This window comes from Chiloscyllium punctatum, chromosome 26 (assembly GCF_047496795.1).
Source record: "Chiloscyllium punctatum isolate Juve2018m chromosome 26, sChiPun1.3, whole genome shotgun sequence".
NCBI classification, from domain to species: domain Eukaryota; kingdom Metazoa; phylum Chordata; class Chondrichthyes; order Orectolobiformes; family Hemiscylliidae; genus Chiloscyllium; species Chiloscyllium punctatum.
In genome coordinates, this window is record NC_092764.1 from 62,515,074 (window position 1) to 62,542,883 (window position 27,810).

Genomic DNA, 27,810 nt, shown 5'->3' on the forward strand with positions numbered 1-27,810 from the left:
GTAGGTAGGCCAACTAGAGGGAAGGCCATATTGGATTTGGTGCTTGGTAACAGACCAGGCCAGAGTGAGGGTCGGGCCAGTCAGGGATAGTGGAGGGAACTTGTGCCTCGAGTCAGAGGCGGTAGTGAAGGTCCTTAATGAATAATTTGCTTCAGTATTCACTACTGAGAGGGACCTTGTCGTTTGTGAGGACAGCGTGAAACAGACTGATATGTTTGAACAGGTTGATGTTTGGAAGGAGAATGTGTTGAATGTATTCAGCCTGAAACTTTACATTCTGCCTTCTTGCCATGTGCTTTATTCCAAACTTTTTAAAATACCTTAACAAGGTATGACAGACAGGGATAGCACTGGGTTTCAGTGGTTTGATTTGATTAGATTCCCTACAATATGGAAACAGGCTCTTCAGCCCAGCAAGCCCACACTGACCCAGTCCCATTCACCCCTGACTTGGCAACTTAGCATGGCCAATTCACCTGACCTTCACATCGTTTGGATTGTGGGAGAAAACCAGAGCACCCAGAAGAAACCCACACAGACAAGGGGAGAATGGGCAAACTGCACACAGACAGTGGCCCAATGCTAGAATTGAACCTGGGTCTCTGTATTGACAGGCAGCAGTGCTAACCACTGAGGCACCATGCCCCACCATGAATGACATGCACCCACCCATGTTTCCCGTTATCCTGATCTCATTATGGAAAGCCATGAGGCCTGTCAGCTGTTCATTCCAGAATCACAGCAGTTTGCTTCTTGGGTTTCAGCAATGCTGTTTGAGCTGGACAGACATACATCCTGAAGGCAGAACACCGAGACAGTGAATAGGAAGGAGTGTGCACTCCTGGTTCAAGACTGAGAACTAGCTCTCACCATTTTTCTGAACAGTTTGGTGCAGTGTAACACTAAGATCGAGGAATGATTTATTTCCACCTCTTTCTTCACCCACACTCCAAGCTGAGCAGTCATTAAGTTGAGATTGGAATCCATTGACAGTGATAAACAATATAACAAAGGAAGACTGGCTTCAGAGGCAAACCTGTCACTGGGAGATTTTCTGGAGGTTTGTTCCAAGCATTCATGATGTAGTATGACATAGAAATTACCAGCTCTGGTTACAAGGTTATGGTTGTGTCTCTTCATTAGCAGAAACTTTGGAAATTCTTCAGCTATTTGAAAAGTATTCCAGCCACAGAAAGTAATGACACTCGAGACGAAAAAGCCAGGATCATTTTGTTCAAATTGCTTAGAACCGGGAACGTCCTGTAGGTTTTCCTGAAGGCCACATCATCCTGCTGTTGAAGAAAGAGAATATAAATATTCAAAGGAAGCAAACCACTGATAGTATATTTCAGAGCCAAGTGTCTTCATTCGCTTGACCTTGACATCAGCTTGAAATACTGACACGCCTTTATTCATAATGGCTTTAAGATACAAGTTTCTGACAATAAAAACAACAATTGGGAGAGAACAAGTTGGGTTAATCTGTGAGAGACAGGAATTTAGAATGATTATTTGTCGAGAGTTGAGTTTAATCTGAAATCCTGATTGTGAGGGAACAGGCCTACACCTTCAGGCTACATCCTGTACCTTGTGGCAGGTTTGAGGCTGTGTCAGAGGTGAGCTGGGAATTCCAGCAAGTGCAGCACTCTTCACATTAACAGACCCTGCCTTGTCTCAAGGCAGCAATGGGGTTGGTAATGGGCCTCACAGATACCCAAGTACAAGAGTATAAACCCACTTTGGTCTAGCTCCCCAGCTGTGTTTCAGTAGAGGCCCAGGGGATCTTTTTTATCCACCTGAGAGGGCAGTGAGGCCTTTGATTTAATGCTTCATCTGAAAGACAGCCCCTCTGCCACTGCAGCACTTCATTTACACTTCACTGAGGTACCAGCCTCGATCAGGTGCTCAAGTCTCCAGAATGAAACTTGAAACTACAACCATTGATTTGCCACAATTTCAACTTAAAACACTTTAACAAAGGCAACATTTCACTTGCCACATCATCGAAAATTCAAAATAGTCAGTCCCATAGGCCACGGGTGAACTGATTGAAGTCCCTCCCAGGAGGGGAGTAAAGTCAAGCATCAGCTCCTATGAAAAGCTAAGACTCGGAAGACAAGTCCATGAGAGGAGCTTTCATGAATAAATGAACAATTTGGGAAATAAACCTAAAGATTAATGTTTTAGATTCTTTCAGTGTTTCGGTGTGAACATCCTGTATGGATTTTCCCCTCATACACGCTGTGAATCCATATTCTAATTACTTCTACCCAGCCTGCAGTTTTCCATCTGCTCACATCCAAGAATACAAAGAATTTCAGGCTGGGATTGCAAGGTTTGAAATATGGAATGTTCACAGTGAAGTTCAGGAATTGTTGGCAATTCAAGACAGCAACATTTGATTCAACATTGTCCCTTCTCCTCGTCAAAGGTTTATTAATAGGTGATCATTGCTTTGGGTTTGTTATTATACTGTTCATTGTGTGAAGAAACTCAAATAATCAAAGCATACACCAAAATCAAAGTGAAACGTGGAAACTAGTCAATTGATCCAATCAGTTTGTATTAGCGTATGTGCATGTAGCCTGTAATTGATTGAAAGAAATAACAATTCAGAATGAACAATAAAACAGAATGGATTTGCAGCAGAAATACACTTCAAAAGGAGAATGACAGCCTTGAGAGCAGATTTTCTTACCTGATTGTCTCATTGCAGTGAACTGTAATCACTATGAAAATGATAAAGGCCCCAACAATAATCAATGCAATAGAATGTGTTGATGAAGCAACATCTGAGGCATCGTCATTGTGATAGTCCTTTGAGAAAGAAAATTCGAAATGTTATTATATCAAAGCACCATCAGGGATCAAGAGGACACGGTGGGGCACCTCCGTTGTGTTGAGTACACACCCTGTAGCACGTGACAATCCAGGATGCTTCACGTGTTGGACAAGGTATTTTCCAATGAACCTGTTCAGAATTGTGATGTCACTCCTCTGGAGGAGGGAGGACTTGAACCCAAGCCTCCTGCCTCAGGGGTACGGACACTACCCACTGTACCACAGGAGCCCTCTTGTGCTGGACAATCACGTACACAGGAATTATCACCGTCTGGAGCAGCTTGAGCTTCAGAGTGTGAGCAGGAGCTGACATGCTGCAGTTTAAGAATCCCCGAGCAGAGAGGGAATGAATGACTGCCTAAAGAGAACCAGGGAGGAGTCCCAATGCATCTTTCTCTTTGATTGGAGGTGGGTTTGTGAACTGGTGATGGCAATGCCAAACTGTGAGCACCTTGGTGACTCTGTTTAGGGAAACACCGAGAAAATTCCGAATGATGACAGTGGAAGTGCAACCACTACTTAAAGGAATAAACACACATTACTGTAGCCACAGACACCAGGGGGGTATGTTGCCTCCCAGTTATCTGGGTCAGTGATGTTACTGAGCAGCCAGGGACCACTCTAAGGGGAAAGAATGATATGGGAGACTGGGCAGAAAAGCAAGAACCCACAGGATCCAAGAGCACGGGACAAATTGAATCTGAGCTGTTCAATGATAGGAAGCAAAGGGGAATGGGCAACAGTGCTTTTGTGATTGGGAGGCTGTTTCAGTGGGCTTGTGTAAGGCTCTGACCCTTACTTTACTTGGCAGGTATCAATGAGGTAGGGACAGGATTCAGTTTGCAGATGTTATAAAAATGGATAGTGAGGAAGAAAGCTTCAGGCATTAGAGAGATTACCACTGAGTTGGGAGAAAACGCGATGGAGAGAAATGTAAGTAGGGAATTGGAAGGGGGCAAATGGGTGAGGGAAGAAACAATAAATAGTGGAATACTGAGCGGTGTGAAGGAATAGAGAGACTGTGGAGCACATGTTCCCTGAGGTTACAAATTAGGTCAATCAGCTGCAAAGAAGGCCAATGGGATTGTTGATTAACCAAGGTGTAAAATATAGCAGCAGAGAGCATCAGCTCAATCTCGGGCAGACACTGGTGGAGTCCTGCACACAACACCATTTACAGGGTTACTGGAAGGATTTAATCACAGACAAAATGTACACAGACATTGACAAAGGTATCACCAGGAATAAAGAACACAAGGACAGATTGGAGAGACCAGGCTTTTTTGGACCAGGGATGGTTGAGGAGAAATTTAATTGAGATGGACAATGCAATAGGCGTTTGAGGCAGAGTGAGCCTGTTTCCCTTGGCAGAGAGATCATTAACCATGGGGTAGGAATTTAGATTAATTTGTGGATGAATAGAGGGCAGTTGAGGAGAAGATAGGGATCTGGAACTCGCAACTGAAAAGTGTAATGGAGTCAAACCCTAATTATGTTCAAAAATGAAAATTGGATCTGCTTGTAATTGTTATAATTTATAGAGCAGCTACTGGAAAGTGGGATTGATTTGGGATAGATCCCTCTCGGTACGCACAGGCGTGATGGACAGAATGGTCCCCATCTGTGCTTTCAATGATCTATGTCTCTCTGCTTCCCTTTCATTCCACAATGAAATTGTATTCAAACCACAATGAGAGGACAGATTGATCACAGCATGCTGGAGATTTATTGTTCCAGAATAAAACACAGTATTTGATTGGATCATTCGTACCAGTAAGACAGCGAAAGAGGTCAAGTGGTTGCACTTGCAGGTGATGTTGTGAAGCTGACTTTCTGTCGTACAGCCAGACTCACTCCAGATGCCATGACTTGTGCTCCCTACAATGAAAAGTTAGAAAATCAGAGGTGAGCCATTACTCCCCAATTCTAAAGCTAACAAATTTTGTTTTATCAAATGTTAACTCACCTTTTCTGAAATCCCAAAAGGCACATTTTCCACTTGAGTTAGTCTAAAATGGAATTGATTTACATCATAAAGGACACTCATTCACTTAAATAACTTATTTGTTCAGGTGCACAACGATGAATGAATGAATGTTTGTTTTTTCCCTTACCGGCAAGGTTGTGTTCTGGAAGACAATGATCACTGGGTCTGTGAGGTTTTCAATGGTGACATTGACCACTTCTATTCCACTTACTAGATTGTTTAACACAGTGCTGTTATTGTCACTCTGGAGACAAAGAACAGCAAGAGTAATGTATACTTAAGGACTGTGTATACTTTTTACAGATGGGACTGTGTATTTTAAACAGGATTAAATTTGAATAAATTCGTATATCCAACCCTTTTTGCAGAGACTTGGCCTTATTGGTCTTTCAGTAAGTGAGGCAAAATAAGGAGCATTTCTGAATGGTATGAGTGTACAGCCAGCATGAAACTGCCCACCCAAACAAGGCAGAGGCAGCTTAGGTTTGCAGAAACATGTTTGGATTCATTTGTCAGAATGTCCTCACCAACATATGGGCAGCACGGTGGCACAGTGATGAGCGCTGCTGTCTCACAGTGCCTGAGACCCGGGTTCAATTCCCGCCTCAGGCGACTGACTGTGAGGAGTTTGCACATTCTCCCCGTGTCTGCGTGGGTTTCCTCCGGGTGCTCCGGTTTCCTTCCACAGTCCAAAGATGTGCAGGCCAGGTGAATTGGCCATGCTAAATTGCTCGCAGTGTTAGGTGCAGCGGTAAATATAGGTCTGGGTGGGTGCGATTCAGTGGGTCGGTATGAACGTGTTGGGCCGAAGGGCCTGTTTCCACACTGTAAGTAATCTAAAAACATTCCAAAAGGCCGATTAAAACGGAAATCTCATATCTTCTTTACAACTTTGAACACATTGTTTATGATCCGACATTTGAAGGAAGAATCTCTTCCTGTAATGAGAGGTTGTTCATCCGGGGCACTGAATATTGGAAATAGAAAAGTTCATGTTGTGTGGATGGAAGTAATCTCCTGATCTCTGTCCTGGAAAGGAACACTTTGTCTGTGACTGCCGATGTTCCAGTTTACCTGACATCAAGTTAAAACTGGAAATGGTTTTACAATCCATGGATTTTCCAATGGTTGTAGCACCTTCACTTCCATTTCAGTGTTTACTCCAGGTCTCCCAATGTCAGATATTTTCCCAGCTCGTTAAAGCTGTTCCAACCCATACTGCCCAATTCTTTTACAATTACAGAGGACTTCCCAGGATATGAGAAATTGGGAGAATTGGTGAGTATGAACTGGCCAGAGTAGAAAATTACTGAATGAAAATGGAGCATATAAGGACAACTAATGTTTGAAAAGTCAAAGTGAGGCAAAAGATGAAATAAACAAAAACTGAAAGTATTGTTCCTGTTGGTTCCTTTGTTTTTTTATTTGCTGGAGACTGGTATTCTGGAAGAAACACCAAGCTAATGATGGATCAATATACTGAGTACCTTGTGTCCATTTTCACACAAGAGGGAGCAGACAAAACACCAGTAATAAACAGTAAACCTATTAACTAGGAGCAGGAGTAGGTAACTCAGCCCCTCAAGCCTATTTTGCCGTTCAACTGATCATTGCTGATTTAATCTCTGCCTCAACTCCACTATCCTGCTCTCTCCCCATAACCCTCTAACCCAGTATTAATTAAACATCTGTTTCTCTCCTCCTCAAATTGATTCAGTCTCCCATGTCCACTGCATTCTGGAATAGAGAATCCCATAGATTCATGACCCTTTGAGAGAACAATGGATGAATGAAGGGATTGGGGTTCTCATCAAGAATACAAAAGTATTATACGTGAGATGTAGACAACTGGGATCAAATGATTCTTATGAAGAGTATAACGATGGTCGGAGCATTCTGAAGAGGGAGATCAGGAGGTCAGAGAGGGGATATGAGAGCCTTGGCAGATAAGGTTCAGGAGTCTCTAAAAACATGAACAGTAAAAGAGGAGCTCGAGAGAGAGAATCAGGTTCCTTACAGATCAATGGAGAGATTAATTAGGAGATGGGAGAGATACAAAATAAATACTACGTGTCAATCTTTTACTGCGGAGAAAAAAAGATGGTGGCTAGGGAACTCTGGGTAAATAAATATTGATGTGTTGAAAACAGTTCACATTGCAGAAGAGGAAGTGTTGAATGTCTGAGAAAACATAACGTTAAATAAATCTCCAGGACCTGATCAAGTGTATCCCAGAATGCTGTGGGAAGTGACGGAAGAAATTGTGGAGCCCATTCAGAAATATTTGACTCATCTGTCATCACAGGTGAGTTGCCAGAGGACTAATGTTGTGCCTTTATTGAAGAAAATTGCTTGGAGAATTGTGTTCAAGAGTCAGGGGGTCATGATGCCGTTATGTAAGACATTGATTGGGCCACACGTAGGATTTTGTGTTCATTTCTGGTCGTCAGTCCAAAGGAAGGATTGGAGGCTTCAGAAAGAAGAGTTTACAAGGATGCTGCCTGGATGAGAGGGTATGAGCTATAAGGAGAGGTGAGTAAAACTCGGAACGCAGGAGCTGAGGGGAGGCTTAGTTGAAATGTACAAAATTAATGAGATGCATAGCTAGGGTTGACATCACTGTCCTTCTGAGCAGTTTATGCTCTCAAACCCAGTGTTCTCCTGCTCTAACTTCAAGACAGCCCAGAAAGAAAAACTACTTAACAAGTTTTGTAAATTGAAGGGTCAAATGTGATGTTCGTACAGGCACACAAGCCCCCATACAAGAGGCAAAATACAGTTAAGTGGCAGTCCAAATGATTCATGTAATTTGGTAGCTTTTCCTTTGAGTGACAGAGTGAGTGCTGAAGCTGTGTTCTCTCCTGTTTTCAAGTGTGGGTCTTGTGTCTTAAACAGTGCCACAAGTATGGCAGTGAGCTCACACAGGTGGTCGAGGTCAGTGAATGTATCTTCAAAAGGACATTTCCCCCCAACCACACCACTCTCACCACACGCTGCTCAATGCACCACAGCCATATCACCCAGCAGTCCCTGGGGATTAGGACTCAGACCAAACATCCAGATACTGCACCTTGTGCTCATGCAGAACCCAGTGAGGCCAGACCCTCACCCAGTTCCTGCTGCTCCCACAAAACTCCAGCTACTCGGTACAGCAGCCCCATCACACGACACGGTACAATACAATCACTGGGACATTTCTCTCTCTCTCTTGTTGGAAAATGTTGACCATGAGAGTATGAAGCAGCGTGTATGAGCATAAACCTGCTGTCCTTTCTTGCATCCCACTCCGAGGCACAGCACGACATTTCACGTTGTTAACTTCATAAATGTAGCGATTACTTGATATAATATTATCCGATTGTTATTTTTCAAATGAATTAACTTGCATTATACTTCAATGTTGATTCTGACTACGTTACCTGGAAAAGTTTTATATTTCCATAGATAACAAAAATGATTTTCGATATCAGAACATTTGGCTGTTCCTTAACCTTGTCCAGAAGAGTTGGAGGCAATTCAATTTCAACCTTTCGGGCTAAGCTTGAGACATTTTTCTGCTGGATCTGTTTGAATGAAACAAGGTAATTCTGTTGTTTATCATGAGCCCAGCTGGTGATAATACTGAACCAGTTAGATTCCAGAGAGAAACCTGACTTGATTAACTGTAAAGTTTATTTTTCCAGTTTGGGTACCATGGTGATCAGTCACTGAACATATTCATAAGAGGTTTCTCATATTCTTTTAACTAAGAGCAGAAGTTTAGCATTCAAACTGGAATAACCAACAACATGATATAAGTTATAAACAAGATATAAACAGCAAAAAGACCCATGAACCCATTTCCACGATAGTATCTCTCAAACAGACTTAACCCCCTGTGAACTGTCACTCCGGTCAATTTCTTACTCAACTGACAAGCTCACCAGGGTGACATTTACACATTCACCTGTGATCTTTTCTCCCCATTACTGCCTTTTCTGAGATACCCAGACACTGACAGACTAAGAAATGCTAACGGAGTTTTTCTGCTCTGTCTACCTGTACAGCTGAAACAGCTTATGACATCTTGTTCGCTCTGATGGTCTGGGGACTGTCAAAATTAAACTGCTCTTTTACTGGTATGTATTCTTTTCTTTCAAACCTCTCCCTACCCTCTCTCCAACTGTCTCTCAGTCTGTCATGAATCTTAAATTGGTAAACACTCCAAGTGGCTCACCTTTCTAACTTGGAAGTATTTCACCATTACCTCATTATCACTGGGTCAAAATCCTGGAGCTCCCTCCCAATCCCATTGTGGGTCTACCTACAGCACAGGGACTGCAGCAGTTCAAGAAGGGGATCTCACCACCACCTTTTCATGGGCAACTCGGGATGGGCAATAAACGCTGACCCAGTCAGTGACACCCACATCCAATGGGGGGAAAAAGAAACAAAGAAACATTGTCCAATCGTCTTTCCATCAGGTGACATGTTTGGGTGTTTAGCTTAAGCACATCATTTCATGGAGAGGTCGTTTTGATCCAATGCTTCACAGAACATTTTTCACAGAACTGAAAATCCATTTACCTTGAGAGTCCAAGATCCCTGATAATAGCATATTGGGAGCCTTTATCACAGTCTGTACTCTGAAATACCAGGAACAATATGCTGAAGGAAAATAGGTGGAAAGGCAGCTTGTCAGAGGGAGATCAACAGTTTATACAGAAATACTGATCGGTTCAGTGAGTGGGCACAAAGTTGGTAAATGGAGCAGAATGTGAGAAAATGCAAAGCTGTTCATTTTGGAAGGGAAACCAAAACAGTGTCATTTAAATGGAGAAACTCTGCAGAAAGCTGCAACACAAGGGGACTTGGGGAAACTTGTGCACAAAACACAACAAGCCCACTCACAGGTGCAGCAGGTAATCAGGAAGTCGAATACAATGTTGGCTCTGATTTCAATGGGGTTGGAATATAAGAGTAGAGAAGTCTTACTGCAACTGAACAAGGTGCTAGTGAGACCACATCTGTAGTATTTTGGTCCCCACCTCTTGAATACATTCAACATTTTGTCATCAACTACTTCCTGTACTAATGAAGTCCACAGGCTCACCACTGTCTGGGTGAAGAAATGTCTCCTCATCTCCATCCTAAATGGTCTACCCTGAATCGTCAGACTGTGACCCTTGTTCTGGACACACCCACCATCAGGAACATCCTCCTGCATCTACTCTGTCTAGTCCTGTTAGAATTTTATAAGTCTCTATGAGATTCCCCACTCACTCATCTGAACTCCAGCAAAAACCATCCTAACCTCGTCAATCTCTCCTCATGTGTCAGTCCCGCCATCCCTGCAATCAGCCTGGTAAACCTTCACTGCACTCCCTCGAGAGCAAGTGTATCCTTCCTCAGAAAAGGAGACCAAAACTGCAACAATATTCTTGGTATGGCCTCACCACGGCCCTGGACAAGAGTCACATGTAGTGCAGACCAGGTAAACACAGCAGATTTTATTCCCGAAAGGGGATTCGGGGATTTCAATATCTAACTCTAATAGACTTACCCTGTGTTCCAGGGTTCTGAACCTTTCCCACCCAGGGCACCTGTACAAGGCTGAAAAGTTGTTGTGGCCATTCAGGGAGAATGGGAGATGTCAGGGCCAGTGGAGCTGGGGAAGACCGATAGAGCAGGAGAAGGGCAAAGACTTTTAAATGAAGGGGGAAACATTGAAGAATGGAGGCATGTGGGACTGTAAGAACAAGAGGTATAGGTCAGAGAGGTTTGAGGAAATCTCATGGTTTTCAAACAGTGTGTAAGGTTGGCCAACGTCAGTGCTGCAGGAGCCACACCTCAAAGTTGAATCATTAAGGCCACACCCACAGATTGAGGAAATGGAAGAATGTAAAGCTGCATCATTCTGTCAGAGCATTTACAAACCCACTTTAGAAAGCTTTGCTGTATTCCCTTCTCCCACATGGACGTACAGTACTTCACCTCCCCTTCAATCCATCCCCGCAGTTCACCACAATTCCTCCCCCTGGTAGTGAGTTCCACATTCTCTTGGAGTAAACAGGACTCCAAGAGTGATCTAACCAAGATTTGAGATAAGTTTTGCATAATTTCCTTCCTTTTCAGTCTATTCACCTAGATGTGAACTAAGCACGATGATTCTTTTATTCTGAACTTAAAAACCTGCATTTTTATAGAATCCCTACATTGTGGGAGCAGGCCATTTGGCCCATCAAGTTCATACCGACCGTCCAATGAGCATCTCACCCACACCCACACACCGACATTTCCCATGGCTAACCCACCGAGCCTGTACACCCCAGAACACTATCACGGTCATTCCTTGCAACCTGCACAACTTTGGACTGTGGGAGGAAACCTGAGCACCTGAAGGAAACTCACACAGACACGGGGAGAATCTGCAAACTCCGCACTGACAGCCACCCAAAGGTGGGATCGAATCCAAGCCCATGACACTGTGAGGTAGCTGTACTATCCATCAAACCACCATGCCACCCTAATTATCTGTGTACTGCTGCTGAGATCCTTTTGTTACTGTACTCAAATTAAATTCTTGTTTTTCAAGTAAGAGATGATGTCTTTATCTTTCAAACCAAAATATGTATCACATGTTGATACGTATTGATATTTGTTTGTAAACTTTGTGCCCATTCTGCAATTATTAGATTTCTGATCATTTGTGGTAATCCCCATCTTTATTGGTTTCATCCATAAATTTACATTGTTTTTCAATTCCAAACTCGAAGTGAATAATAAAAATTATCAACAATTGTGATGTATCTCCTGATGCCAAATTCAAGAGCACCTTTGGAGAGGCTCAGGATCGGATTAAGTCTGACCCCGAGGTAGTTCACAAACATTGAGTGGAATTAAATAAGTCTCGAATACAGTATCAATGTGAATTCACAGGAAGGGTTAACTTCAGTTTAAAATAACTACACTGAAAGATTCTCAAGCCCTCTCACAACATTTTCTCTAAAAATGGTGTTAGTTTCCAACACATGATAGTCATTGCTTACAATGCCCAGCTAAACACAACACTCACCAAATCTGATGGAGGAAAGTGAAGTCCTGGGAACTTTTCAGCTTCTATTTTTTGAATGTGAGCAAAGTAATTTGGCGTTGAGAAGGATTGATTTCCTCCTTCAATTTCTGTCTCTGAGAGTATTCTCTCCAGTGTTGTACTACAACAGAAACACAATTTAATAAAAGCAGAAAGTGCTGGAAATATTCAGCCTGGCAACATCTGTGCAGTGAGCAACATGTACATGGCTCCACAATAAAACGTAAAGGGGTCACCCCCACAAGCTCATAACCAGAGGGACCTTGTTGATGACACATGTAGGATTTTCCAGGGGAAATGCTGTAAAGTGCTTCAATAAATCCAGGAAAACATACTGTGGATTATTAAGTAAATGATGAAATGAAGCAAGATATATTTCTCATACTGTGAGCCCTGGGGGTGCTCAGAGTCTGGCAGCCAGCATTACCAGGGACTGGGCATGTGTGTCAGGCACTAACCATTTTAACCACGGATTAGTGCAATCAATCAGGGAGCTTTAAACAGACAAAAAAGGGAGCTTTAAAAAGGTGAACATGTAAAGAAATTCTTCCATCTTCTCGTGATATTACAAATGCCCCCATTCCATCAGCAATGTTAACAGACCTGCTCACCACTGCCAACATGGAACCTGACCTTGATGGGTGGAAATTATCCTGAACCAGGATCTGAACCAGGAACATAGGGAAAGGAGAGAAATACCCAACACGTGACAAAAGGTAAGCACCTGACCCCCACACAACATTCACATGATGTTTAATTTAATCACTGGGCTTAAACTGGAATTGTACATTAATTGGAGGTGAAAATTATACGGTGTCTATAACAGACAGCTGATTAGCAACAAGTTGAAAATCACAGATCTCCTGCAGTGCCACATGGCCCATTGAGTCTGCACCAATCAGACAGTCAGCCAAGGCTGGAATTGAACTGAGATAACTGGTGCTGGGAGGCAGCAGTGCTAACCACAGTGTGACCAATCAATCCCACAGATTCTGTTCTCAGATGAACATCACATTTTATTAGCACTGATACCTACCTGTCAGGAATGACACCATCACATTGCGCTAGGAATTTGTTCACTGAATCAGAGTTGTTCATATTTTTCTCCCGGGAAAGCAGTTGCTGCATCATGTCACGGCACATTTGGTTGGGATCCAAATTCTGGGGAGTGGGATTGTTACCTGCACGATGACGGAATATGAAGGAAACAAAATATAAACAAGTAAAATGGTTTGAACTTTATCAGGAGTAATACAGGAAATAACAAGAAACTACCCAAAACTCGCAACTAGAATTGGGGAATTGGAAACCTTTGTTCAGATGTTTATTTGAAAGGAGGAGAAGGTGTTTAGTCATAAGCCCGTGGGTAATGTAAGAAAGGGCTCTTTATTTATTTATTCATTTGGGGGATGTGGGCGTTGCTGGCTGGACGGGATTTATTGCCCGTCCCAGCTGCCCTCGAGAACGTGGGGGTGAGCTGTCTTCTTGAACCAGTCCACCTGCTGTGGGTTGACCCCCAATGCCATTAGGGAGGGAATTCCAGGATTTTGACCCAGCGATGGTGAAGGAATGGTGATATATTTCCAAGTCACGATGGTATGTGTCTTGGTGGGAAATATGCAGGTTGTGGTGTTCCCATGTCTGTGCTGCCCTTGTCCTTCCAGATGGGTGTGGTTGTGGGTTTGGAAGGTGCTGTCTGAGGATCTTTGGTGAATTTCTGCAGTGCATCTTGTAGATAGTTCACACTGCTGCTACTGAGCATCAGTGATGGAGGGAGTGGATGCTTGTTGATTTAGTGGGGATTAAGCGGGCTGCTTTATCCTGGATGGTGTCAAGCTTGTTGAGCATCTTTGGGGCTGCACTCATCCAGGTAAGTGGGGAATATTCGATCACACTCCTGATTTGTACCTTGCAGATGGTGGACAGGCTTTGCGGAGTCAGGGGTTACTCGTCACAGCCTCTGACCTGCTCTTGTAGCCACTGGGTTAATGTGGTGAGTCCAGTTGAGTTGCTGGTTAATGATAACCCCAGGATGTTGATGGTGGAGCATTCAGTGATGGGAACATCATTGAATGTCGAGGGGTTGGGGTTAGATTGTGTCTTCTTGGTGATGGTCACACCCTCGTATTTGTGTGGCTTGAAACTTGTCAGTCCAAGCCTGGATATTGTCCAGATCTTGTTGCATTTGAACTTGGGCTGCTTCAGTATCTGAGGAGTCATGAATGATGTTGAACATTGAGCAATCATTGGCAAACACCCCCACTTCTGACTTGGTGATGGAGGGAAGATCATTGATGAAGCAGCTGAAGATGTTTGGGCCTAGGACACTACTCTGAGGAATGTGTACAGAGATGTCCTGGAGCTAAGATGACTGACCTCCAACAACCACGAGTATCTTCCTATGTGTCAAGGGATGACTTTAAATACCAAAGATTTTGCCTCCTGATGCCCACTAATTCCAGTTTTGCTAGGACTCCTTGATGCCACACTTGGTTGAATGCAGCCTTGATATCAAGGACTGTCACTCTTACCTCACCATTGGAATTCAGTTTTTTTGTCCATTTTTGAGCCAATGCTGTAATGAGGTCAGGAGCTGAATGGCCTGGTGGAACCTAAACTCGGCGTTACTGAGCAGGTGCTGCTGGAACGCACTGTTGATGGACACCTTCCATCACTTTCCTGATGGTCGAGAGTAGACTGATGGGCGGGAATTGGATTTGACTTACCTTTTATGTGCAGGACATGTCTGGGCAAATTTCCACATTATTGTGTAGATCCCAGTTTTGTAAGTGTACTGGAACAGCTTAGCTAGGGATGTAGCAACATCTGGAACACAAGTCTTCAGTACTATTGCCAGATCAGGGCCCAGGTCCTTTGCAGAATCCAGCATTTCCAGCCATCCCTTGATATTATGTGGAGTGAACTGAATTGGCTGAAGATTGGTATCTCTAACGCTGGGGGCCACTGGAGGAGGCCAAGATGGATCATCCACTCAGCACTTCTGGCTGAAGGTTACTGTGAAAGCTGAGGGGAATGATGGTTGATGCAGAGCAGTGCATGAGTGAAAATCAACAGGATCTGGTGGGAGGGGGGAGAGACAGGTTAGGGGGAAGACTACACCAAGTTAGTGAGATTGGTGGACTCCTGAGGGGAAGTATCCTGAATATAAAATACCATTGCCATCATTATCTCATATTTAATTCTATTCTGAAGACTTTGGAAACTAACAGCAGGTTGCTCTACATTTGCAGTAAAACAATGGAGACACCATAAAGCTGAAATCATTGGAACTGTGGTTTAGATTAGAGTGGTGCTGGAAAAGAACAGCAGGTCAGGCAGCATCTGGGGAGCAGGAAAATTGACATTTCAGGCAAAAGTCCTTCATTGGGAATAGAAGCAGAGAGCCTCCAGGGTGGAGCGATAAATGGGGGCTGTGTTTTATAAGAAAATTCAAACAAGATATTTCCACAATCTGCTGTTACAGTGGTCTTTCTCCTGCTGTGCTTCCATCCAGCACGTTCTGCACTAATACAGCCATCACTGTAGCACAATTCCCAAAACTGAATAGTCGATTTTATGATAAAGTTCATTTACCTGCTGAAGAGGACAGGCTGGAGGATGATTCCTAAAGTGGAAATTCATACGTGAGATATTTTTCAATCAAATCGATGTTTATAAATAATGGAATTGAGATACTGAAGGATAATTCTGTCTTACCGGGGGTGTTTCACAGGGTCTGCCTGTCACTGGGGTAGTGACACTGACATGATTGGAAAGGTTACTCTGTGTTGTAATTTTAAATGGGTCACCACTTGGAAAAAAGGCAAAAATGTCCTGTAAAGAAATATGGTAAAAATATTGCAACAGATCATCCTAAATTAAAGATTCATACTATAAGTATTTCACAGATTGATTCATCTCCAACATGGAAATTTAAACATCTTCATGTCTCTACCTGTCATCAGAGCACAGAAAAATGAGAAGTGTAATTGGTTTTGAGCAAGTGAAAGGAGATCAGGGAACATTCCAGAATGTCCCTGTACTTGATCAGTCCCCAAGCATCATTGTGTCTTGGATAAATGTTTAAATACTTCAATGGTGACTAAAACGTGATCATTATTATCACAAAGTGTCAGTCCGCAGACTCCAAATGTGAGAATTCCCAATTCTTAGCCCTTCAGTGGGTGCTATTGTGAAACTGCTCTATCTATCCCTGATCGGAGGGGAATCCCACATTAACAGGAGTGGAATTGGGGCTAACCAGGGGCTCAGGCTGAGATCAAGTATTGGACTGCTGAAGGAAATCCAAACATTTAAAATTGAAGCTTTAATACAGCTCTCACTGGGGCCCGATTCAGCCTTCCCAGTCTGGTGGAGGTTCCAGATGTACCTGCTAAACATTGAGGCCTAGCAGGCAGGGACACATATAAACAGATGGACATGGAGCAGGAGCAGGCCAGACAGGCCTTGGGCCTGTTCCACAATTTAATAAGATCATAATACATTGGAGCAGAAGGAGGCCATTTGGCCCATCGTATCTGCTCTGTGATTCAATAAGTTCAAGGGTGATGTGATCATCCTCACTTCCACTTCCCGACCTTTCTCCAATAATTCTTAACTCTTTCATTGAATAAAAATCTGTCTAACTCAGTCTTTAATACACCTTATGGCCCTGTCTCTCCAGGTCTGTAGTAAATAGTTTCATACGACCAGTGCCTCGGAGAAAAGACATTCCTCATCGTCTCTGTCTTAAACGGACACACCTTACCCTGAGATTATTCCCTCTGCCCCTGAACGCTTTCACGAAGAGAAATAACCCTCAGCATCTAGCCTGTCAAACCCCCATAACCTGAAATGTTTCAACAAGGTCATCTCCCAATCTGTGAGACCTCAAGTACAGGCAAAACCTCCTTAACTTCTTGTCATAGCGATATCCCTCCATACAGAATCACAGAATTCTTACAATGCAGAATGAGGCCATTTGGCCCATTGTGCTTGCACACCTCTTCAAACAAGCATCATTCCTCATCCCAATCTCCTCCTTCCTCCCCATAACCTTGCATATGATTTTGATCCAAATAACCAGCCAACGCCCTGTTGAAGGCATCAATTGAACCTGCCTGCACCACATTTCCAGGCAGTACATTCCATACTCTAACTCTTCACTCAGTGAAAATGTGTTTGTTTGTTCTCACATCACCCCTGTTTGATTTGCCCATCCCTTAAACTCTCTGCCCTCTTGTCCTTGTACCTTTCACAAGCAGGAGCAGTTTCTCCCTGTGGGCTCCATCCAGCCCACTCGGTTTCAAAAGCCTCTATCAAATCTCCTCTCAGCCATCCTCTCTCGAACGAGAACAGTGTCAACTTCTTCAATCTATTCCCATCACTGTCATTCCTCATTCCTGGATGTATTCTTGTAAATTACTTCTGCATTCTCTCCAATGCACTTAAATCCTTTCGATAATAATATGCCCACATCTCCGAACAATACTCCACTTGTGGTCTAACCAATGAATTATACAAGTTCAACATTGCCTCCCTGTTCTTGTACTCCATGTTCTAATACAGGTGAGAATACTGTGGGCTTCAACTGCTCTCTCCACTTGTCCCACCACCTTCAATGATCTGTGCACCTAAACACCCAAGACCCTCTGCTCCTGCACCCCCTTTTCCTTGGGACCCACACAGTGAACATTTCGGGACTATCTCCAATGCCCGTACATCTTTCCTTAGAGTAGGGGACCAAACTGTTCACTGTCTTCTTGGTGTGTTCCAGCAGGTGCCCAGTTTCATTTTAACAAGTCTTCCTTATTTTTACACTTCATTCCCTTTGAAATAAGGAGCAACATTCCATTGGCCTTTCCTATTACCTTCTGAACTTACACACTGACATTTTGAGATTCCTGGAAGAGAACTACCAAAACCCTCTTTTGTCGTTTTCTACAGGCTTTCTTCATTAAATAACATTCAGCTCCTCCAATCTCCCTGGCAAACCTGACAAACAGCCATGGTGTGATTGAAAACCATGTCCCCAGAAGACCGACCTGGGGTTCAGCATTACTAATCCAGTTACATTCCCACTTTCCCACCACTTCCCCTCCAGTTTGATTGGGCCGTGCTGTGCTGCTTTCTCATTATTGCCAGCGCCAACACGTTCTCAATACGCACCGACCTTTCGTCCTTTCACACAATTAGTTCCCTTTCTTCTCTTATGCAGGCTCTTGTGAGACCCAGCAAACCACCACAAAGAAGAGACACAGACTGGAGTGCTTCAGTTCGAACCCCACCTCTGAAGAGGATGCTGCTGAGTGCTCAGAGGATGTCCCAGCAAGGCTTTCACTGCACCCTGTACCAGCTCAGACTTTCATCTCAGTGGGTACACTTTCGAGATTAGAGATAGGAGCACAGTCTGGTGGGCACATCATTGTGCTGTCCCACAGTTGGCCGAGGAAGAAATGTCCCAGGTCACTGGTCAGGAGAGAACTGGAGACCAGGCACCTGCACAACACCAGGCAGAATATGACCCTCTGTTCTCAGCAATTAAAGGAGATCAGCAACATGCAGAGAAACACCCAGCAACAGTATACAAGCTTGTCTGCAGCAGTCAGGAAAGTGAATCCAAGGATGGATGAGTGCACCAATGCTAGCTCTGGCACCATGGACAGGCTGGTGACTGCTCTGGAAACCCAGGTCCTGCACACCAAGTGTCTGCTGCTTATACACACAGGCCTGAACTCCATTAGTGTAGCTATCGGCTCTCAGCATCAATGGCAAAGCCAAAGGGGGATGAGGGACCTCAACCTCATTCCAGATCCTTTTTCCTCTCAGGGAGACAGGATGGTGCCAGCAGACACCCACAGGAGAAGGAGTCCCACATGAGACCTCCCGCAGCTTCTCAGGACAGTCTCGTGGTGTCTGGCCCCTTCACCTCCCCCCTGCCTCCGATTCTAATACCTACTGAAGTCCAAGCCAAGAGGGATGAGCCTGTAACCCGGCAGGACAATCTCAACTAACCTGGGCCCTCTAGAATCAAATATCCCTGATTTGGGTGACCAACCAAGTCTTCCAGGCTAACAAGACCAGCTACAGAGAACATTGCCCCTATCCCAGCAGCAGAAGGCCGGACTGCACTGAGACATCAGACCGAGACTGAAAGGAAATTAAAAACTGCACTGAGGGTGTATGGGTGACAGAGATGACACATCAGTGCATTTCTCTAAGAATATGCTCCTTTGCATTCTCAAAGTGTCAGCTTCATTGCCTGTGCGGCTGTTGGAGCTCGTGAGAGGTGAGCAGCCTTTTCAGATATCCCAAGGGAGAAAGAAGCTGTCATGGCCAAGCCTTATCCATTCTCTCAGAAGCACCCAACTCCTCGACTGCAGATAGCATCAGAATTATGGATCCTGAACTGTGACCTCGATGACTACAGCTAAGGCAGGTTAATGTTAACAACACTAAGGATAAAAACAATGTTCAGGGATTCTGATCGGGCCTGGCCTGCACAAATCATCCACATTTACACAAACCTTGACAGTGAGAGGGTAGGTTCAGTGATGATATCACATATCTCTGCAGGCAACGTTTTATTCAATCTCTCAGCTTTCGGAGGGAGTGTATTGTCATTAAAAGCTGGGAGGTACACAATGGGGCGTTCACATCTTCCCTCTCCCTCATAGCACAATGATCTGCTGAGAGAATCTGCACAAAACACTGCTTCTCTCTGGTTAGGTGCTGCCCAACAGGATGCCCAAGTTTTTCAGGGCAATTGAGCAGTTTGACCCATTGAAGTCTAACCAATGATGGAAGGCTGTAATGGAGGTCCCTCAGAATTGCTCCCAACCTGCTGCAAATCGTGAGGGACTGCATCACCCAACACTCAGATCTCATGCTGTTGTTGAAGGTCTAAAACTCCATAACCTCATGAGATGGGACTGTCCTATCTCACTGACTGCTGCTTTCTCCAAAATAGCAGGAAAACCTGCAAAGTGCTGATACTGGAAGGTGGAAGCACCTGAAGAGAGCAAGCAGACAATCACATGAAGAACAAACCATTTCTTCATTAACAGACAAGTTCAAAAGGGCACAAATTGTCTGCTGCACACATACTGACCTGGGGTGTCTTGCCATACACCTCACCGAGAGTTACAGAATGAAAGGAAGTTGAAAACCCAGCACATTCATCCTGGAAGCAGCTTTCAGTTATTTCCTTGTGTTTGATGAAACATAGCTCTATCATCTTCCTTGGGCACCTCTCCTTGTCAATATCCTGATCCTCACCTTCCTCCTCAGAAACTTCCTCAATGAAGTTGCACACCCTTTCTGGTTCGACTCTAAGTCCCGACAGGAGCAGTCCAGGCAGCAAAGCCTCACAGGAACGCAGGAGCCAAAGATGGCCATTCAGCCCATTGAAACTGCCCTGCCCTTCAGTATGATCATAGTTGATTGAACATTTCAAAAGTCCTTTACTCACCCTATCCCCATATTAGTGACCACCAGAAATGTATCAATCTCTCCCTTAAACATACTCAAATCTGGATTCTCCACATCCTTCTGCGGAGAATTCTTTGGAAGTCTGAGAGTTCCAAAGGTTCACAACCCTCTGAGTAAAAACAATTCTCCTCATTCACACCGAAGTGGCATCCCCCTTATTTTTCAATTGTTCCTGGTTCTAGACCCCCCCCACGAGGGGTAACGTTTCACCCACATCAACCCAGTCTATCCCTTTAACTATTTTGCATTTTTCAGTGAAATCATTTCTTATTCTTTGAAACTCTAGAGAATAAAGACCAATTTTTTTTCAATCTTTCTTCTTTCGACAGTATTACCAATGTCAACAGGTCTATGATCAGTTCCATTATGGCCCTGGTGGAAACATGGACAGTGTCGTGTTTCTGTTCTGCCTCAGTCTGAGCCTTTTGTAAAGGTGTCATCAGCTTTTTATGGAGTTGATGAAGTGGGAACCTTTTCGTTTGCCGATGTTTACCGGCTGGTGATAGGAAATGATCAGAGCAAGATGGGTGCACTCTATAGCACCCTTTACCTGGGAGAAACCAGCTCTAGGGGAGAATCCCACTGTTCAGGCTGCTTGATTGAGCCAGCACATACATCATTTGGAGATGTATGAGATTCATATGTGTCCCTGTCTGCAAAGTAACTGGCAGAAGCAAGCAGCTCATTAGCATCCCTGAGCTCGAAAGTGAAGTCTGAAGGGGGTGACGAGGTGTGTGTTTTGTCTAAAAGCAGCCATGATGATGTGCTGAGGCTGGGTGTTTGGTGATGCCCACTTGCATGGATCAAGGGTGGAAGAGGACAGTGTCCATGGAGCATGTGGTGAAATGTTGGAAAGATGGAGTTGTCCAAAGGCATGGAGAAGGAGGCAATAAGCTGCAGTTGCCAGGTAACCGCAGTGACATCCATGGAGTTTAGTTTGAATTGGTATCATCTAGTTTCTCAGGGACAGGGAGGAGAACTGGAAGCTGCATACAGTGATGGGATTGGGGCTGATAATGAGATGCAACTTCATGGAAATGAAATGGTGACCGCTCATGTGCAAGATTGAGAATTTGCTGTGTGAACTGTTGGGAAAACTGGAAATGTTATTCCCAACATTGAGGACCTAATTTTTCCATTCTCTCTGTATTTTCCCAATTTTCTTACCATTTCCCATGCCACTCAAGGGAGCAGAAATTTCCACCCAAAAGGACACTCTCCTCAAGTCAAACTGAGAGATGCTGAGAGCGGGAGTGAAATCCAAAAGCCGATGTTTCTTTTGAAGCAAGATGTAACACAGGAACAACATTGCACTGATTGCTGGAAATGGACCCATAAACCAGAGGCAATAGAAGAGCAGCATGTTCTCTCAGAACCTTCTAGAATAGAGAATGTACCTCAGGATAGATAAGGAAATATTTCCTTGACCTCCATTGAACTTAGCCAGATCACAGGAGGTTACAGAGGTTTTATCTCTCAGTGAGAAGTATTCCCTTTCCTCTCCAACAAAACCAAGGAACAAATTAATCTTTTGAGAGATACTGGGACAGTGTCATTGATGAGTGTCTTGTTGCAGCTCCTGATCATGTTGGTCTTATCCAAACTCTCCACAATTACTGAGGCCAAACCCAAGCAGCCTATTGCTGATAATGACAGTTAAAGGAAAAGCTGATCAAGTGGTGAACCAATTTTGTGCTGAAATGGTGAATTTGCTGAAGAAAATACAAACTGGTGAGAGCACTTCAGCATCGGTCACTGGAACTAAAGTACTTGATCGAGAACTTACAATGTCTCAATGATAAACACGTGGAAGCAATTTCAACAAAGATTGATCTTCACTTTAAAACATCAAATGTCAAAAACCTCTCTGAGATCGTGTGACAAATACCGTGAATAGGAGAAGGAATTGCTGCTGGCTCAGAATAGTTGGCTGAGTGCAGAATTAAAAACCAGGGCGGATGGATTACTGATGCTTTGACATGAAAAGAACAATTAAAGTTCGAAATGCTGATACAAACTGGGAAACACGAATGATGAGATATTCAGTGTGAAAGACAATATCCAGACTTTACAACAGGCAAAGAGATTTTTAAGGAACAGATTTAGGACCAATTAGTAACCTACGGAGGAAAAGTTTTGAAATGAATGAAATTGCCATGTAAACTGGTCAAACTTGTGTCTGGAATTTACAGATAACTCTGAAACAAAGATAACTGCACTGACCAGAGGAGGTGAATGAAAAAAAATCAATAAATTTGAGAATGAATTGGGAGATAAAAGAGAAAACAAATGTTTGAAGGAAATTAATGGCAGATAACATTCACACTAACTGTCAGACAATAATCATCCCCAACAAGAGAGAATCGAACCATCTCCTCATGACATTCAAGCCATTACTATTGTTGACTTCCCCCCCCCCACCCCCGTATAACATCATGGTCTTACCCCTGACCAGAAATGGGACTGATCAGCTATATCAGTCCTGTGGCTGTGAGAGCAGGTCAGTGGCTCGGTATTCTGCTGTGAGTGACTCACCTCTGCACTCGTAAGCCTGTCTACAAGGCACACCTCAGCGTTCTGATGGGATACTCTCCACTTGTCCTTACTATGGTTCCAGCTGATGACGGGACTGGACAGGTCAGATCTTAAAATGAAATCGGCCTTGATAGATTGCATAGATCATACTTCTATTTACTTAGATGTGGGGATTATGTATCAAATCTGACAGTGAGGAAGGCAAATGCAATGTTCACATTCACTTCGAGAGGGCAAGATTACGAGAGCAGAAATGTCCTGCTGAGGCCACAAGACAGGGGTAGAATGAGGCCATTCAGCCCATTGAATCAGCTCTAGCATTCAATTATAGCTGGCCTGTTCCTCAACCACTTTCTCCTGCCTGCTCCCCATAACCCTTCCTCCCTTACTGATCAAGAACCTGTCCATCTCTATCTTAAAGACACTTGGACAATGAGATCCACAGCTTCAGCACCCTCTGGCAGCAGAAATTCCTCCTCATCTAAATGGTCGTCCCTTCACCCTGAGGCTGTGTCCCCAGTTCCAAGTCTTCAATTGGTGGAAACATTTTCTCCACATCCACTCAATCCAGGCCTCTTAGTATCAAGTTTCAGTCAGATCCCGCCATCCGACTACATGCCATTGAGTATGTTCCCAGAGTTCCCATTTGCTCCTCATGGGACAAGCCCTTTATCCTCGGGATCATTCTTTTAAGCCTCCTCGAGACCTCCTCCAACACCCTTCCTTCGATATGGGGCCCAAAACTCAGACTCAGCAACACATTTCTGTTATTATATTCGAGCCATCTTAAAATTAATGTCAATAAAACATTTGTCCGTATGGTCATCTCGGGAGAATTCTGAATGAGGAACAACATTCTAGAAGCTTGGCAGTTCGCAGGATAAAGGAAACCACTTGGTTGGCATCACATCCACCACCTTCAACACTCACTACGTGCAGCTCAGGATCACAGCGGTAGCAGTAAGTACCATTTATTGGATTAACTCACCAAAACTCCTTGAAAATCACCTTTCAAACCTGCTACATTCAGCATCTTGAAGGATGATGCCAGAAGATGAATGAAAACAGGACCGTCTGCAAGTTACCCTTCAAGCCACACACCATCTGATCTGGTAATAAATCACCATTAGTTCACAGCCACTGAGTAAAACTCCCAGAACTCCCCTCCTGTCAGCATTGTGGGGATAAACATTATGGAGGTTCAAGTAGGCAGCACACAACCAGCTTCTCCAGAGCAATTAGGGACAGGGAACTATCGTTGGCCCATCCAGCAACACCTGCATCCTGGGAGAGAATGAAAAAACATGACTGATTTCCTTGGTTTGTCTGCACTAGCGGGAGCTCAGACACTGCAGCAGAGTTGGGAGGCCCATTGAAAATCCATGTATGGGCACTGAGATCAAAGTCAGAACGGGATTTCAAGCAGGAGGTTCATCTGAACTGAGAGGCTGAAATATTGTTACATTGCTGGTTTTTAAACAGATTAAAAGTAAACATAGAAACTGGGGTGGGAGAGCTACAGAATATTTTGCAGAGGCATGTTCAAGACTTGGGCAGAGCTGTATTGAACTGCAGTAAGAATGTGATAACAGTCTCACTTTCCAGGCCAATTGAACCTTATATTGGAGTTTATTTACAGTGTGGAGATGAGCACGATTCAGACCTTCGATTCCAGTGTTAGGACAAAGAAGAAACCCAGACGGTCACATCTGCAAGTGATCGTATCCACTCTGTTCCCCAGTCTGTTCATGGGGGTGTTACATCCATTCAAATGGAAGGGGCCTGTATTGGAGAATTATTAATCATGAGAATCATTCCCTCATTTACACATTCCGGTATTGAGTGATGTCAGCATTTTAAAACAATCTTCACTTACCATTTCCACCAGAGTCCCAGACGCTGCATGGTGGAGAATCGGGCTAAAATGGAAAAGATAAACCAGAACATTAGCTTCACCAACAATAACACAGTTGAAGCAGCTGGGTCGATACAAACACATTGAGACATTTCTCTCTCGCCTGTCTAACAGGGTAAGGCAGGGAAGGAGGAGGAAATGTGATGCCAACTGGGAAATTATTGGGTTATAATTTTCCGGATCCTGGGTATGACCTCAGTGTTCCCACCAAAGCAACTTTACACAAAGCAGATTCCTAATTGGTCACCTCCCCATTCACCATCTTTAACTTTACCAGGAAGTACAGGGCCCAGGGGGAGGGTCTGAAGCAGTGTCCAGACAGCAGCCTCATTGGGAGAGGAGAACGCTGCTGGACACGGGAGAGACCGAGCAGACACCTTCAAATAGGGGCACTCACAAATGTCTCTCTCTTCAGTGGTGAGAACGATACAAAGTCCTGTGAGGAACCTCAGGTTGGACAGTGATCCCTCTGAAAGACTGTCTGCACTACTCCAGGACCACTGTGAGCATTGCAGCTCCCTGATGCTGTCAGTTATATCAGTTACCCATGGTCCACTGCCCTCCCAGTGAGAGAGCCCTTCCACCATGTTACTCAACTCCTGACAGAGCAGGGGCCTGTGTAACACCAGCAGCATTGCAGCACTGGAGGATCATGGTCCCTGATTGGGGCCATATTTGGCCTCACTGCCTGGCCATCTCTGTGGAGGTTGCTGCTGAGTCCTGTGATAGCTCCAGTCCCTTATCATGAGAAACTCAACCCTGGACAGAGTTAAGGAATACCCACTCAAGCCACTGTCCCCATAACCACGCCCACTCAAGTTACTGTCTCCACCCCCACCTTGAATTCCAGCCCCACTCCAGGTCCTAGCCCCCATCCATGCTGTGTCTTCACCATTCCCCCAGACCTCCCCCTCACTGAGGATGAACATTTTGTCCTCAATATTGGCCTCACTTTTATTCCTCTACACTCCCAGATTAATGAGTTCGACACACGCTGTGGCCTTGAACGTTTTTTCCGCCACCTCCTCCTCTGGGCCTACTTTTACAACCAAGACTCCTGCCCACTCACCGAGGATCCCTTCTCCCACCTCCAAGACACCCCATCCACCTCGACACCCCATGCTGGCCTGTTACCCACCCTTGATCTCTTCATTTCAAACTGCTGCCAGGACATCAACCGGCTCAACTTGTTCACCCCCCTCACCCACTCCAACCTCCCACCCTCACAATGCACAGCCCTCCACTCCCTCCGCTCCAACCCCAACCTCACCATCAATCCAGTGGACAAAGAGGGTGCAGTGGTGGTTTGGTGCACTGACCTCTACACCGCTGAAGCCACATCCTCCTACCGCACCCTTGACCATGATTTAACCCCGCCCCCCCCCCCATCACCTAACCATCATCTCCCAGACCATACACAATCTCATCACCTCAGGGGATCTCCCACCCACCTTCCAACCTCATTGTCGAGGAACCCCGCACTGCCCAATTCTACCTCTTACCCAAGATCCACAAGCCTGACTACCCCGGCCGACCTATTGTCTCAGCCTGCTCCTGCCCCACTGAACCCATCTCCACCTACCTCAATACTGTCCTGTCCTCCATGGATCCAGGAACTCCCCACATTTGTTCGGGACACCAGCCATGCCCTCCACCTCCTCTAAGACTTCTGTTTCCCTGGCTCCCAATACCTCATTTTCACCATGGACATCCAGAACCTCTACACCTCTATCCGCCATGACCAGGGCCTCCAAGCCCTCTGTTTCTTCCTCTCCCAGCATCCCCACCAGTTCCCTTCCACTGACACTCTTATTCATTTGGCTGAACTGGTCCTCATCCTCAACAATTTCTCCATCGAATCCTCCCACTTCCTCCAGACAAAACAGGTAGCCATGGGCACCCACATGGGCCCCTGCTCTGCCTATCGCTTTGCTGGCTACGTAGAACAGTCCATCTTCTGAAGATCCACCGGCAGCACGAGGAAGTCAAACAGTTCATCAACTTCACCAACACATTCCATCCCAACCTAAAATTCACCTGGACCATCTGTGACACTTCTCTCCCCTGCCTAGACTTCACCATCTCCATCCACGAGGACCGACCCAACACTGATATTGTTTGCAAACTCACCAACTCCTGCAGCTACCTGGATTACACTTCCTCCCACCCTACCTCCTGCAAAAATGCTATCCCATATTCCAAATTCCTCCACCTCCTGTGCATCTGCTCCCAGGAGGACCAGTTCCACCACAGAACACACCAGATGGTTTCCATCTTTAAGGACCAAAATTTCCCCTCCACCACATCTCATCCACGTCCCGAACTTCCAGCCTCAAACCCCACCCTTCCAACCACAACAAGGACAGAACCTCCCCGGTCCTCACCTTCCACTCCACCAACCTCTGGATACATCGCGTCATCTTCAGCCATTTCCACCACCTACAAATGGACCCCACCAGCAGGGATACATCCCCGTCCCCATCCCATCCGCTTTCCACAAAGACCGTTCTCTCCACCACGACCTGGTCAGGTCCATGCCCCCTAACAAGCCACCCTCCCATCCTGGCACCTTCGCCTGCCACCGCAGGAATTGCAAAACCTGCGCCCACACCTCCCCCCCCCTCACCTCTGTCCACATCCATCAAAGTTTCACATGCACTTCCACACATGTCATTTATTGTGTCCGTGGCTCCTGATTTGGTCCCTTCTACACTGGGGAAATTGAACGCTTTCTACAGAGTGCTTTAGGGAACATCCCTGGGACACCCACAACAACCAAACCCCCCACCCCATGGCTGAACATTTCAACTTCCCCTCCCACTTTGTCGAGGACATGACGTTCTGGGCCTCCTCCATCGCCACTCCCTTTCCACCCGACGCCTGCAGGAAGAACGCCTCATCTTCCATCTCAGGACCCTTCAACCCCAAGGGCATCAATGTGGACTTCACCAGTTTCCTCATTTCCTCCCC

At 44.9% G+C, this 27,810-nt stretch overlaps 1 protein-coding gene across 1 annotated transcript; it reads right to left on the reverse strand.

Moving 5' to 3' along the window:
* Window positions 1-356: 356 nt before the first annotated feature.
* Window positions 357-24,611, reverse strand: LOC140496211 (adhesion G-protein coupled receptor G1-like). The gene is made up of 11 exons (XM_072595710.1): window positions 24,589-24,611; window positions 15,618-15,734; window positions 15,495-15,525; window positions 12,937-13,081; window positions 11,883-12,021; window positions 8,248-8,391; window positions 4,956-5,072; window positions 4,808-4,850; window positions 4,613-4,719; window positions 2,699-2,817; window positions 357-1,292 (listed from the first exon to the last, which is right to left on the reverse strand). Exons 4-11 carry the CDS (start codon window positions 13,041-13,043, stop codon window positions 1,244-1,246), a joined length of 825 nt encoding a protein of 274 aa, XP_072451811.1. The 5' UTR covers window positions 13,044-13,081; window positions 15,495-15,525; window positions 15,618-15,734; window positions 24,589-24,611; the 3' UTR covers window positions 357-1,243.
* Window positions 24,612-27,810: the final 3,199 nt, after the last annotated feature.

Coding starts and splice junctions, on each gene's coding strand:
- LOC140496211 (XM_072595710.1), bottom strand. CDS start 13,043: ATGTGCCGTGACATGATGCAGCAACTGCTTTCCCGGGAGAAAAATATG. Junction 4,720..4,807: donor CTTTTGGGATTTCAGAAAAG/GTGAGTTAACAT, acceptor TTTTCATTGTAG/GGAGCACAAGTCATGGCATC. Junction 1,293..2,698: donor CACTGCAATGAGACAATCAG/GTAAGAAAATCT, acceptor TTTCTTCAACAG/CAGGATGATGTGGCCTTCAG.